The sequence below is a fragment of the Neodiprion fabricii genome, chromosome 2, assembly GCF_021155785.1.
Source record: "Neodiprion fabricii isolate iyNeoFabr1 chromosome 2, iyNeoFabr1.1, whole genome shotgun sequence".
Classification (NCBI taxonomy): Eukaryota; Metazoa; Arthropoda; class Insecta; order Hymenoptera; family Diprionidae; genus Neodiprion; species Neodiprion fabricii.
The window spans coordinates 10,183,566-10,197,512 of NC_060240.1; the positions used below are offsets into that span (position 1 = coordinate 10,183,566).

The 13,947-nt window shown below is 38.4% G+C and overlaps 1 protein-coding gene across 4 annotated transcripts in view; it reads left to right on the top strand.

Moving 5' to 3' along the window:
* LOC124176607 (secreted protein PRY1-like) overlaps positions 1-13,947 on the top strand; it is a 56,813-nt gene that overhangs the window by 11,347 nt on the left and 31,519 nt on the right. Inside the window, exon 1 of one of the 4 annotated variants that reach the window (XM_046558129.1) lies at positions 11,556-12,394. The exons of the other annotated variants lie outside the window; for them this stretch is intronic. Within the exon in view, the coding sequence (XP_046414085.1) occupies positions 12,360-12,394 (35 nt within the window). The 5' untranslated portion in view covers positions 11,556-12,359. Of the gene's footprint in view, positions 1-11,555; positions 12,395-13,947 lie in introns of those variants that run through there. 4 annotated transcript variants of the gene reach the window in all.

Genomic DNA, 13,947 nt, shown 5'->3' on the forward strand with positions numbered 1-13,947 from the left:
AAATTAATTGTTACTCCGTGTAAGAACGTCGCTTGAGTGCAAACCGCTTTCTTTATAGCGATTATCAGAGTGTTTAAGAATATTTATCATACAATTATCTCCACGCAGATAGTTATTAGACTACTTAACAACCTATTAAGCAAATCGGCCATTCAAATTATGCGCACACACTTCAAGTAACACAGAAAATTCTTTTCAATCTGTAAGTAAACAAGTGTAAATACTTTAGGATAATGACTGAACGAGTTTTTAACGTGAAGCAGACAAACTGTCGTACAAGTCACCTGCTGTACGTCTAATTATATACCTACAAGGTACTGTTTATTATGAAAATATGCAGCTTAGTGAAAATCGATCAATCATCAATTTCCGGTGACTAGAGAGAAACGACGAGCATGCAGGAAATTGGAAGCGGACTGTAAATATAACGAGCTCTCAGATTGATTCAGATTTATCGAACCTTCCCTGCAGTGCACACGTGTTACCGGAGATTTAGATCTTGATCGATGAAAATAGAAAAATATCGATGATTACCAACTCCTCGAAGTTTTTCACCTTATTTCACGATAACGGAACGGCTGAATTCCAGAGAAACGACTTGGTTTTGTCATCATAAAAAAAAAATTGGCAGCTGGAATCGTATGTGCATAATTAGCAGTGTTAAAAAATTATGATCAGCTTCATTATCCGAGGTATTTCCATCGAACCATAAATCGGTTTGAGATACTTTTAGCCCGGTAGCATAATTAATCAGAAAATTGAATTATGTCCCCGGTGATTATTCAGGTTCGAAAATAATATCATTTCGAAAACGATGACAGATGTTAATTCTGGAATGCATAATTATAGTGATCGTACAACCATATTTCAAAACCGGATAATCGATCAGTGATCGCGTTGATTGCAAATAGTGACCAGCTGATCGGTCGCTCGCTACCAAAGAGGAAGAACTTTCACCCGTTTTACATTAAGGCGCGCGCACGCCTTCAGGAAACTCACGACATTAAGGAGTTCTATTCCGTCAAAACAAAACACTCGCGACGACGCGCTATACGCGTAGAGCTTTGAGCTTGCGGTGAAAGAAACGTGCCCGCTTCGGCACTCCGCACAGGAAGCGCCAGCCTACACGTAGTTCCGCTCTAGAATGACTGCTCGAGTGATGTTTTTCTTCGATTCTCTTTTTTCCACATTTTATTTTCATGTGGTTTTTTTTTTTATACTCGTCGTGTTCCTTCGTCCGTTCGCACTCGTTTTATTTCTGTTTTCTACATCCTTGCTAGCCTCCGTCGGTCTAGGAACGTAATTGAGAACTTCTATACTGTTCTCTATAAAAATAACCAGCTATTTTAAGACTTGCAGGTTGCAGGTTGCGTGTACCTACCACGAACCGCTGGTAATGGTGGTTTTTGTTTAGAATCGACCACGAGGCAAAGTATCTCTGTATACACGATTCAAACAGATTATAATCAAACTCGCTAAACTGAAAGGTACATGATTTTATTTTCTACAATTTAGACGGAACTCTGCCGTTGGTGCAACTGATTACTTTTAAGCTGTACATCTTTATTGTTCTATCATTTGTATAAACTCTACGAGGCGTTTATTTCAAGAAGATCGAAAAATCTTTGAACTCAATATTAGTGATCTCGAATCACGTGTTCTTCGAATGACAAAAGTATCGGTGAATCGTAGTGACGTTTACGTTACCCACAATCTGTAAATTGTTCAAAAATCTGCAACGTATAATTTCCTCGCGAAGTTATATACCCGGAAAACAACATCGATTCCTCGTAATAAATCAACCACTGCAAGCCAACAAGCATGAAGCGTGAACAACCATGGCGAATCACAGTGCCTACACAATTCGAAGAAGCAAAACCTTCCATTTGCCTCATTAGTGCACAATGTACTTCATATTTTAATGATATTAGTGGAAAATCGATTGATTATCATTCTTGGGGCATTTTTCATAAAAGATGTGTGATTTGGTTACCAAAATAAACCCGTAAAGAACGGAGAAAGTTAATCTAACCTGACAAGTTCAGCAGTTCGTAAGGTAGTAGTTGATAATTAACTCCACGCCGTTGACGTCAATTACCAAATCGGCAATAGACTTTTAGATTAGGTATACTCTGTGAAAAGAGGAACTTAATCGGTGAAAGTTGGCGCTGATCATTCTTCATGTGAGTAAAATTTTCTTTTTGTTTCTCAAATTTCCTACCGCAACTGATTAGCATAATTCAACAAATAAATAGCTAAATTATGTTTTAACGCCGGATATTGCAGACTTATTGGCTAAGAGTATTAATCGTGCACACGGCCTTTTCGGCAGCTGGTCATGCATTATGGGTAGGTTAATCACAGGGTCGTCAAAAACCTTGACGATTCTGTACAGTTGTGACCATCGCAACGACACTTGGCGCGTGCGACGAGCGGATGATATAAGAAACTTTCGTATTCCGTGATTAAAATTCGTGAAACAATCGCTGCGGAGGTCACAGAGCTTGACCTCAGTCTACGAGCGTGATCGTAACATTTTTTCCCGTCTTCTATTTACGGATATCAGTACCGTCGCGTTTTTATCGACAAAGTGTTTCACGGCACTCGGCATATGGGCGAGGCTCTCCAATATGGTACCGAAAAGAGAATGATCGTCTGATCGTTTTCAGTTGATTGTACGAATATCGAGGCTCAGAGCACTCCGGACAGGCTGTCAGGCTTTTGTTTTCACGTCACGTCAAGGTTATATTCTTGGATTAAAAAATTGGATAGGAATTTTTTTTCATCACTAAATGCAACGCTTTTCTTGCTGCGGATACCGAGAATTTTTCTTCGAAGAACCTTCTCGACGGTTGCAACTCGCCTAGTTTATAAGCGTAGCCGACTTCGGAAAAAAAAGTTACCAGGTACGGTAGGCAGACTGACGGATACGTAATGGATCGTGGCGGCGACGCCGTGAACCGGCCGATCTTAATAGGCGAGAGGTTATGGTTGACTGTCACTTGTCAAGCGGTCGATTCTAGGGAATTTATTTTTTTTCTTGCGAGCATGGATGTCAGCCAATCAAAATCAAGCAAGTTGAATTGCGAGCGCTACGAGCAGGTCCTTTCAAGAAAAACTCTAGGTATAATTGGTGATAACCTTCGAAAATTAAGTTTGGAACTTTTATTCGGTTACAGAATAACAGACTTACTCGTCGATATCGTAGATTCAAATTTTTGCAATGAAAACTCGTCAGGATTGATCGTTTTTCCGATTTTGAAAAACGCACATCGGTTTCCGTTAACTGCGATTTTTGAAATCGAAACTTCGAATGGAAGTCCATTGATACACATTACGATACTAAATTAATCGGAGAACGAGTTAAGTAGGTCTCGGAGTCTGTCGTGTCCCGGTATAAGCGGTACAAAAGGTATCTTGTATCAGAATCTCACGCGAACAAAGCTGCCCGTCTGTACGAGAGTAACCTTTCTACAAGCGGGAATATCTCGTGGTACTGCACCTGCATGAACGCGCCTTTGCCTTTAGGCGGATATGGCGTTGCGTAATCGATTTATTACCCAACGTACGTCTCATTATATTTTACCATAATAGTCATTTGTTTTTGAAAGTTGCCTTTAATACCCCCGTGCGAAACTACGTACTGTTGTTATAAACCCGTTGAATCGATCCTGTACTTCCTTTTAAATTGTCGTATCAGAAACTCAATTCGCCGCATTCTCCACTGGTAATTGCTTTTTTCAACCGCATCCAACCGAACTTTCAAACTTGTTATTCTGTTTGGAGCAAAAAATTCGAGATTGTAAATATGTACGCAGAAAGTGTATAACAAACAAAAACCGAAAAAGATATTACGCAGTTTATAAGTTGTTCCAGCCTTTCAACGTGTGCTCGTGAATAACCGACTATGACAAATCACTACGGCCAATAGGTTACGAAAGTGCAGATTACAGCGTACCAGATGCTCGATATTGCAGGAGAGGGCTGTTTGCGTCCGTGATTATCATTAGTTTCTATCGGAAAAAAAGCAACAATCAATTGAAACTTATTACCGTTAATAGCCACTCGCTGGCTGCAGCGACTCCCACAAGGATGGATTATTTTTATGGAGGCATTTACACTGCTTTAGTTCAATAAATTCAAATAAAAAAACGCCAATCATCTTAATGGCTCTTGATTATTACAAACGTTTAACGATCAGCCCTCCCAAGAGGACGCGATAAGCACAAATGGGCTTATGCGACGCACCGTCAGCGGCAAAACACATACAGTGGCTTACCACAATGAACACCATACCCTGCGCTACTCTGTGAATTGTTGTTTCCATGAACTTTTGCGTATCCTGATGAGATGAGAAGATAATTTCGCACGAAGGAATTGCGCAGTCTGCCAGGGTACACAGTTCTTTCAATACGGTGAAAAGGTGAGCTTTTGTCGTGGTATATCAGAGTCGACGTGGCCGCTGCACCTCCGAGCTCACTACATAGTCTAGAGAAGATCATTGGCGATATGGAAACTGAAGTTGGCAGGAGAAAAGGTGAGGCTAGACTGGCCCGAGGCCATGAAGTATAATGTAACAGGACAAAGGGATAACGTTATGGGTAGGTATCTGTATCTGCATGGGTCATCAGACTGATTGTGAGGCGACTTTTCTTCATCTAGTTCCATCACAGCGTTGATGCTTCTCCTGGATAACTTCGACCCAATAGTATCATTCGCTGGCAGTGCATTTCTTCGGACAGTTACTCAACTTATCCATTCGCATGCTCCCGGCCCCAATCTATCAGGCTCATCAGCAGCAGGATCGATTTATTTTGCGATACCATTGGATCGTGAAGTTTTATGTGTACTCCTACTTTCGAGAATAAGCAGCTGTGTGTAACTGAAGAGGAAACATCGGTTGTATTCGCGTGATCACTTCACCCTCCTAGAAATCGATGATGCTATTTACGACGTTGATGAACTGCACAAAGGATCGACTTGAATGGGAAGTTGTGTTGCTCGAGGGCGACACAGCTGAAAGCTTCGACAGATGGGGCATGACTCACTTATTATTCGCGGGAAATGAGGATAATCTCCGGCCTGGGAATAACTATCTTCGATTATACGATCGTGCTCCACGTCCGGGATTATTGGGGTCCTTACCAATTAACCCCGAACGTTCGAGTTTCTTTCGAACAACTTTAGCCACGAGATGAACCTAGGTCACGAGGCATTTGACTGATACAATAACGGATCGTTACTAGACTGTCCGTGAGAATAGGTGAACAGAAAGTCAACAATCATATTCTGGACGGTCGAAAACATTACTAATAACTATATTTCGATCTTGATCAGTGGTCACCTACACTACAAGAAACTAACAATAACGTACTGATCAAGTAATTGCTATAGCTGGGTGCGGTTTTGTCCGCACGTCAGTCTGATAAACATTTTAAAAAATGGGTGCGGCTAACAGCCGAATGATATGCCGAACATACAAGTGACGTATACACAGGGTTAACCCTCTGGTGGGACATGAAGCGAATGGTGGATTTACGCCTGGCACCGTTAAAAAATGTTTAACTTCCAATCAGGAATCATGAATTCCTTGATGACTGTGCAGCATCGTCTTACTTTTAGGGTACAGCATGGTGGGGTCTTCCAACGAGTTTACCCTGATGCATGGCTAGAAGTGTTTTCATGTCAGAGTACCTTATTCAAGCTGGTTTGAGACGATAATGAGACAAGCGTGATCAATGCAGCTATCGCTAAGCATGTTTAAGCTTTGACGTTTGTCATTTATAACCAACTCCGTAATTAGGCTAAGGTATGCCAACTCTTTTGTCAGGGGTACTGGGTCCGTATGTTCTTTGCAGTTCATTTTATTGGTACAGTAAACAGTGAATCGAGCGTGACGTGACGTACCGTCGTCGTAGTGAGAAAAATACTAAAAAATCCTTGTCCGATGAACTCGCTTCACCGAAACCTCGATAATTCTTCAGCTCTTCACTGAATGGTAATCCCTGACCACCCAGTAATACGGTGTTGTACGCGTACGCAGTTACGTCACTCGACTAATTTTTACATTCCGTGGATGTAGGTTTCACTCTCGGAAAAATAAGACGTATAACAATTGATCAGGTTCGTTAGGTCGAACCCGTTCCAAATTGCTTGGAGACCAAAATAGATCGTTGTATCTGTGCATTCAGAATCTTCTAACTGGATTTAACGACGAAACAAAAAGGACTACGACAGTTTGAACTCGTTCGACATCCTTTCGTGTTCTCAGTATGACGAAACGAACTACGTCCAATGTGCTTCGTTCAGACAGACTGCCTTCCGCCTGCTACATGTCTTGGATGCTCTGGCAGACTTTTCCCATTTCGGTAACGCATTACTCCGAAACCCAAACGTGGTTTATATTTGTTTGCGGGAAAAATACACGGGCCATAAGGTCGCAGTAAGAAAGCGATTCTAGCAGGGCTCGAAGCTTTCATAGCTCCCTTATGATAACGTCCTTTTCGGGAGACGGTGAAGGGTGTGTTGATACGGTAAGCACCGCGCCGAGAAATATGCGCACATATGGTGACACAGCTTGAATCCGGATCGAGGATGATTTAAGGAAGTGGTCGATCTCAACGTTGACGTCTGTATCTTCAAATATCTAACCCCACGTATCGCAAACGTGAAAAAGGACTTGTCAGCATGATTCTGCACGCGTTTCTGAACAAAAACACTCCATTTCTTTATTTTTTCCTAAAATAAAAATGCATTGGAGTGTTTTTCTTCAGAATTGTAGACAGAATCATGCTGTTAAGACCTTTTTCAGGTTTGCGATACTTGGAAAAAGATATATAATGAAGATATAGGCGTCAAAGATCGATCAGGCCACCCCCTTAAGGGGGTAGTCTCAGCGTTCAATGACATTTCTTTTTTTTTTTTTATAGTAAAATTTATTTAAAAATATCCAATATTTTACACGTAAAAGAGAAAGTTGTAAAGTAACACAGAAAATTTATCTGTTTGTTTCTTATGGTAAATCTCGCCGGTGTGGACGCTTGAAGTTACCCGACAAGTGTACTTTTTTTTACTTTCGAATGCTTTAAAGTTGAGATACCGTGTCAGCCAGATTTAAATAGAAGTAACTTCACGCGACCAGACCTGCGAGATTTACCATAAAAAACGAACAAAAAATTTTTTTTTACATTATTTTACAACTTCCTCTGTTATGTTTGAAAAAAATTCAACAAAAATTATTAAAAAAAAGTCATTGAGATGCGATAGGCTACCCTCTTAACGGCATTATTCGGACCTGATGGTTTCCATACGCGTAGTACCGCTCAAGTCAGCGTTTACACAATCGGTGCAAGGTACTACGCCAATTCTTACACACACGGAGAAATACACAGCGAACCAAGTATCGGACGGTTTTGTGTACCAGCAGGCTATACTCTGAACCAGCTTCTCGTTCTGCGTTGAGGGAAAGTACAGTTAACTTCGCAAGAAGCAAGACTCGCATTCCAGTCAACCCGAGACTCTGTAAAGCCTCGTCCCGATTTGGGGGTTTTACCGATGATGTATCACAGCAGAGTCAACAGCAATGACCAATCATTCAATGTGCTAAAACTGTTGCTTGAATATTGACGAATTCATCTCAGGATGCTGTGGTATAAGTACGAAATTCCTTCAATTTTAATGAATAATTCATTTCATTTTCTTCGCAAAAGATTCATTTTTTACCGATTATTCATCAACCTCCTCAGTGGGTAAGAAAATTTTAAAAACGAAATCTGTCGCTTTGATGAGAATAAAATCATTGTCAAGCAATTTTTTAAAGATTCTTTGAGAAACAAAACGATCTTTCGGAATTCAAAAACCGGTAGTGCAGCTTTTGGTATTGAAATTAGCAAAGTTTTTCTTTTCTTAGAGATTCTACTCTCTCATCTTCAGCTACTCCTCTGAAACTGTTACTTCATAATTTTTGTACAGGTAATATAATTTAATACTTAATAATAATATCTTTGTTCCGTCACGCTTCGACAAAACAGAATTCCTCAATTTCCGAAGTACAATTTCGATTGCTTTTCTCACCGCGGTATAACTCGAAAATTTTGAACGACTGTAAGTAATGCAGAGTCCAAAAGGAAGTTATACATCAGCGTAAGGAAAGACTCGTCTGGTTGGATTTCGGCCCTCGAAAATGCTGGTCGACTTGGTTTGAGGGGTAAAAATATAATGCAGACACGTGCTTTACGTGGTTTGTTTCGCGGGAGCTTTATGGACTATATGAGCCAAAAGAAGCACAAGATCAAGCGCGTTTGGAAATTAACTTACACGCATAGCTCGTTTCTTTTTTTTTTTTTTTTTTCTTTCCGTCTGCACCACCGTCTGGAACATTTTTCCTCCCCAGCGATGTTTGCACTCGCGTTGCACCCGCACCCATATGCAATTCGTGAACGAAATTCGTGAATCATGCGAACCGTTGTGTGTGTGTGTGTTTTTTTTTTTTTTTTTTTGCAGTTCATTTTCATTCTTCCTCCTTTCGACTTTCTCTCCACTCTGCAACGCGCAACAGCAACGATGAAGTGACAATTAAATACTCTCGTCCGTGACATTGCTGCATTTGCTGCAAATATTTTGTTCAATTTCAACTCTCACGCTACTGCAGGGAGTTTTATTACTCATTGAAAATTTTTGGTTCAGACATTATGGTCGATATGCAGATGCTGCAACGGTTTTGTTTCGTTCGTTCGTAATTCACGCTGGTAAATTCACATCAAATCAAGTTATGATTAATCGGCCATAATAATCGTTCGCATTGTTCGCATGATCAGATAGTGGTGATAAAAAATTTCCCTCTTGCATTTTGTCATGGCTGAATCATGGTCGATACTTTTACAATAATAAGACAATTTTCTTACATCAACAACGGTATGAGAAAAATTATGCATTCATGACGTCAAAAATTTATTGCACTACGTGCATATAAAATTACATTTTAGGAAAAATTCCTGCTAATGAGCTTATATTATAATATTTGACAATTATAATGGAAATGAAATAGCTACGACGGGATCTCAGGAGCTCCGAATGATATGATTTAAATATAGAACTGCATATACGAGAAGCAGTTCTCTCGATGAATGAATTCAACGCGGAGGATGGATTTCGAAGATCTTTGGTGGTCTCGGCGTACTTTTAGTTGTCATATATATATATATATATATATATACACCTACATACACACACATATAAATATAATGCACTTGAAATGCTCGAACCGCCTTTCTCGATTCCTCTAGACCCTGCGGACTATGCGGTGCATTTACTCGTTATATGCACTATATCCCACACACGCCTTACGTATACACATATGTATGGATATACGTATAGAGGAATAGAATGCGGGTTCCACGGACAAGGCACAGCTGTCAGTCGGACGCTCGTAACCGTAAGGAATCTTTAAAAATAATCTCGAAAATGCACAAGCAATAATGGAAACAGAGTCTCACCTGAACTGTTGAGAGCTTTACTCCGTTGAAATCTCTGTAATATATATATATATATATATATATATATATATATGTGTGTGTGTGTGTGTGTATGTGTACGAGATAAATATTAAAATTTATTCTGAAAAATTTGATACGTAATGTATGCATCGGAGAAAAAAAAGAAAATGATGAAAATGAACAATTTCACCGAACTCTTGGGAGAAATTAATTTTGAAACAAAAAAATTGCGCTCATTCAGACATGACAATTCTTCAAGGTAAACGACTCGTTCAAATTTTCTCAGTATAACGTTTAATACACACTTTATTTTATTTTAAAGAAAAATATATATCGTAGATAATTTAAATTCGTTCCGCGATCGACTTGAAAATCTGACGATGATCGAATCATTTGACTGAGAAATTGCAATTTATTCATCAGCGTACAATATGCCGTCAATAATTGTCGTGATGAGGAAAAAACTGAGGCGAGTTACGGAAATTCTTGGACCCTGATCTGATGAGCGTGGAATTATTTTCTCTGGCTGAAGAATCTGTGGTAAAATCGAATGGTTCTCATGATTTATATCCTTGAAAATTGAATCGATTATCGATGAACTGTGAATATTTGTAACGCTAATTTTTTTTTTTTTTTTCTGCAAATTTTTTACCGTAGTGATACTTTCAAATCTAATGCGACGTATCGATGTAAAGGTACTGCAATATTGCGCAAAAAAATAAATATATATATATATATATAGTAGTATATTTGGCTAGTCCAAAGATATTTATTTTTTTTTTCTTTAGTAGAAAGACGCTGTACTTGTGAAGAAAAAAAGGAACACTGACTATTACACTAATAGTATTTTATAATTAATGATTTTTTAAATGAAAAATCAAATTTGGAAAGTACTCCGACAAATTCTCTTTCCGTCTATATAGTACGAAATCATTGATAAACCATGAATATGATGAATATTCATCCTGCATGTACGATTCAGAGCAAAAGACAAGAAAATTAATATCGCAACGACAAATTCTAATTACAGGAAACGATTGAAGAAAAAAAAAAAATAATAGCTTTAGAAACCAAATTATAGTCTACAGGATTTGGAATCAAATAATTTCATTTAAAAGCTGCGAAAAATTATTCTTTCGATTATGACAAGACAATAAATATCGCAAAGATGAATTGTAAATACAGAAAATGATGGAACGGAAAGTAAATAAATAAATGAAAAAAAAAAACCAATAACTTCAGCAACTAAATAATATTTTACAGAATTAGGAATCAACTAATTTCATTCAAAATCTGCGAGAAATTATTCTTTCGAATATGAAATGACAATAAATATCGCAAGGATAAATTCTTCGACTACAGAAAATGATAAAACAAAAAAAATATTAACTTTAGAAACCAAATAAGATCCCATGGGATTAGGAATCGAATAGCATTATTCAAAAAGTGCGAGAAATTATTTTTTCGAATACGATCAACTTGTGTTTAAATTTTACTTCCGAAATATTTATTCCTGAAAATCCTTGGGTCCTGTTCGCTTATCGAAGCCACTCGGAGGAGGCGTCTTCGACTTCGTCGTGACCGTAACACCTGGATCACGTTATCAGAGGGAGCGTGTTCAGTGCGGCTGTCAGTCGACGCGAGACCGTCGAAGAGTGCGGACAAGAATCTACGGGTGCTCGAGTTTTCGGTGCAGTGTTAGCTGGCAGCTTGAACGCGAAATAATTCCGCAAGCAGCGGTGTGAAATTGCGTATCATACGTAATTATCCACTCATTGTATTGCGGCAGAATTATCAAAGTCGTTGCGTTTTTCCGTAGTATAAAACGCGTGAAAAATACCGCAACGCGGTCGATAACCGTGCACCAATTCGACGGCGTGCGAAAATTACTGAAAAATCTTGGCCTGATATTTTTTTAGCCAATATTTGTACGTGTAACGTGTCTTGTGTATGCGGACTGTGCGAAGGTGCGTGAAAACGAAAAAGACGTTGTTATAATCCGGAAACGATAATTTTTTCTACGTTTGTTTTCTTTTTTTTATTTTTTTATTTTCTTCTTAGTTGCACAATTAGTTATAACGAATTCAGTTTTCACTCGTTTTTACGAAGCTGTCGAAACGCTGTGGTCGAAATAATTGTAGGAAGTATAGCTGAGAGAAGAAGGAGAAGACGAAGGAGACAAACAAGTTACTTTAACGCTTCATGACACTGATTTTACTTTAAACTTGAAACTTGTATCTACGGAGCAAATTTTCAATTCTATTATAACACGGGACGAAGAAACACTGCCCAAAGTCACATTCGATCGCGCTTTGGTACACAATACGAGTATTCTGGTCACCTTCGACAGGAAAACATCAAGTGGTACGGAATTCGAGTGGACAGAGTGTAAATGAAAGTTGATAAATCGAGACGAAAGCTGAGAGAAGCGATGCGGCTGTTTAAGAATGTTGACAAATTTTAACCAACGCCGGCATACGGTAGAAAAAACGTGACTTTAGTGGAGGTTAAAAATTCAGTGAACGTCACTGTTCGACTCTCGGGGTCGTAAAAAGCGCAGGAATTTTCAACCGGGGATAACAATAAAAGTATAAAAAGATTATTGCCGGAGGTCTCGAACTCTTTTTCGATAAAATAAAGAAGGAGTGAAAAAAAATATACAAACCACGGTGCAGAAAAAGCTCGTTGTGCGGGAAAGCTCGCAAGCTTCTGGCGCCGCGAGGTATCGATTGCCGGCGTCTCACGAGCTTCAAGAGGATGGTCTCTTTCGAATAGAGCGTAAAACCGGCCCTGAGGGTGACTTAGGGGAAGCCACCACCATAGGAAAATCGATACGAGCTTGATCCACGCTATTCGAAGGGCGCCATGACGTCCAAGGCTGGCAGATCCTACTCAGTGAGGTGGGTCTTTAAGGGTGAATGAGAGAATGAGGTGAAAAAAAACAAAAAACAAAAAAAAAACTTGAATGAACGAAGGTTTAAGCTCAGCTTTCTATCTCGAAAATTTCCATGTTGTAAGATGTTAAAAATTATTGTTGGATTTGTTACACTTTTACTGTACGGAAGAACTGTCAAATTGCGAAATCAGGCTGCAAATTTGCAAATTCGTTGCAGCGACTTTGAATTCACTTAATTGTTTAGTAGACTTATTGTATTTGGTACGAATAAAGGTTTCAATACGGTGTAGGAAGTTCTGTACAGAAATTTTTATCAGTGTAGCCTTATTGCTACTTCGTGTAACACCGAAAACACCGGAGTAACAAGTTTTGGGTAGAAATATCGAATTTTGATAGTTTTTACGATTTTATTTTCGTCATATGGGATCCGCCATCGTGGATTTAGAAATTATCAAATTCTGACCTCGGATTCGTGATCAGCGACTCCAGAAACCCCGAGTAATAAAGTTCAGGGCAGAATTTTTAGTTGAACAATGTGCGACTGAAAGGGTTTTAAAAAAACTTGTATTTGAATAGCAGAATTTACTCAAAGCTGCAGGAAAAGAGAGACATATCACGTTTTTTGTTAGAATATACTTCGTAAAATGCATAATTCACTCTAAAAACAGTGAAAACTATTTTGTGCAGATTAAAATCTGCTACATTTACAGCAAAAAATATACTTTGCATAAGTATTATTTACCAAAAACCAACATGTGTCCTTCTTTTCCTGCAGTTTTCAGTAAAATCTTCTCTTCTCATTCTTTCCGTTAACCGCATGAAGTTGAGTACGATTTAAAAACAAAAATCTCCGTTATTCAGCAACAAAATTCAAATACTAAATTCTAACCATAAAAACTCAGCTATTATTAACAACGTTTGGAAAATCGTATTCTTCTACAATTTTTTTTTTTTATACAGAAATCTATACAGTTTGTCCGATTCCGATGAACGATAACTTATTTTGTTCGAAAATCAATACGCTGCTAATCGTCTTGGATGGATTTATCTAGACCTCGTATGTTGCTGAATAATAAAATTTTTGAAATCCAACGTTTACAATCAATGTAATTTTCAGATGATAAAGTCGCGAATTAGCAAAAAAAATTAATTATTATTGTTGCATATTTATTTAACACACACAGTCTAAGGAGAATGTATTTGCGATTAAAATGAGCTTATTTTCAATCAAAATCAGACAATAAATTTGAATTTTTCCCTGGCAAAATGATAGAATAATATCGTTTCTTTGTAAACTTGCCGACGTAACGAGGTCTGTGAGTTTGGAATTAAACGATAAAAAAAAAATCTTTTTTTCTACAAATTCATTGGACAAAAGCGAGTGATTTGATTGGAAAAAAGATTTAAAGAGTTCTCTGATTTTCCAAACATTATTTCTAGATTTTCCGTAGTAAAATCACACTCGTGTCGGAGTGACTCAATTTTCACTCGACAAAATTCAGAGAGTAAGTGAAACTTTCCAAGCCTTTGTCGTATCGCGTTTTTTCATTATCTGAG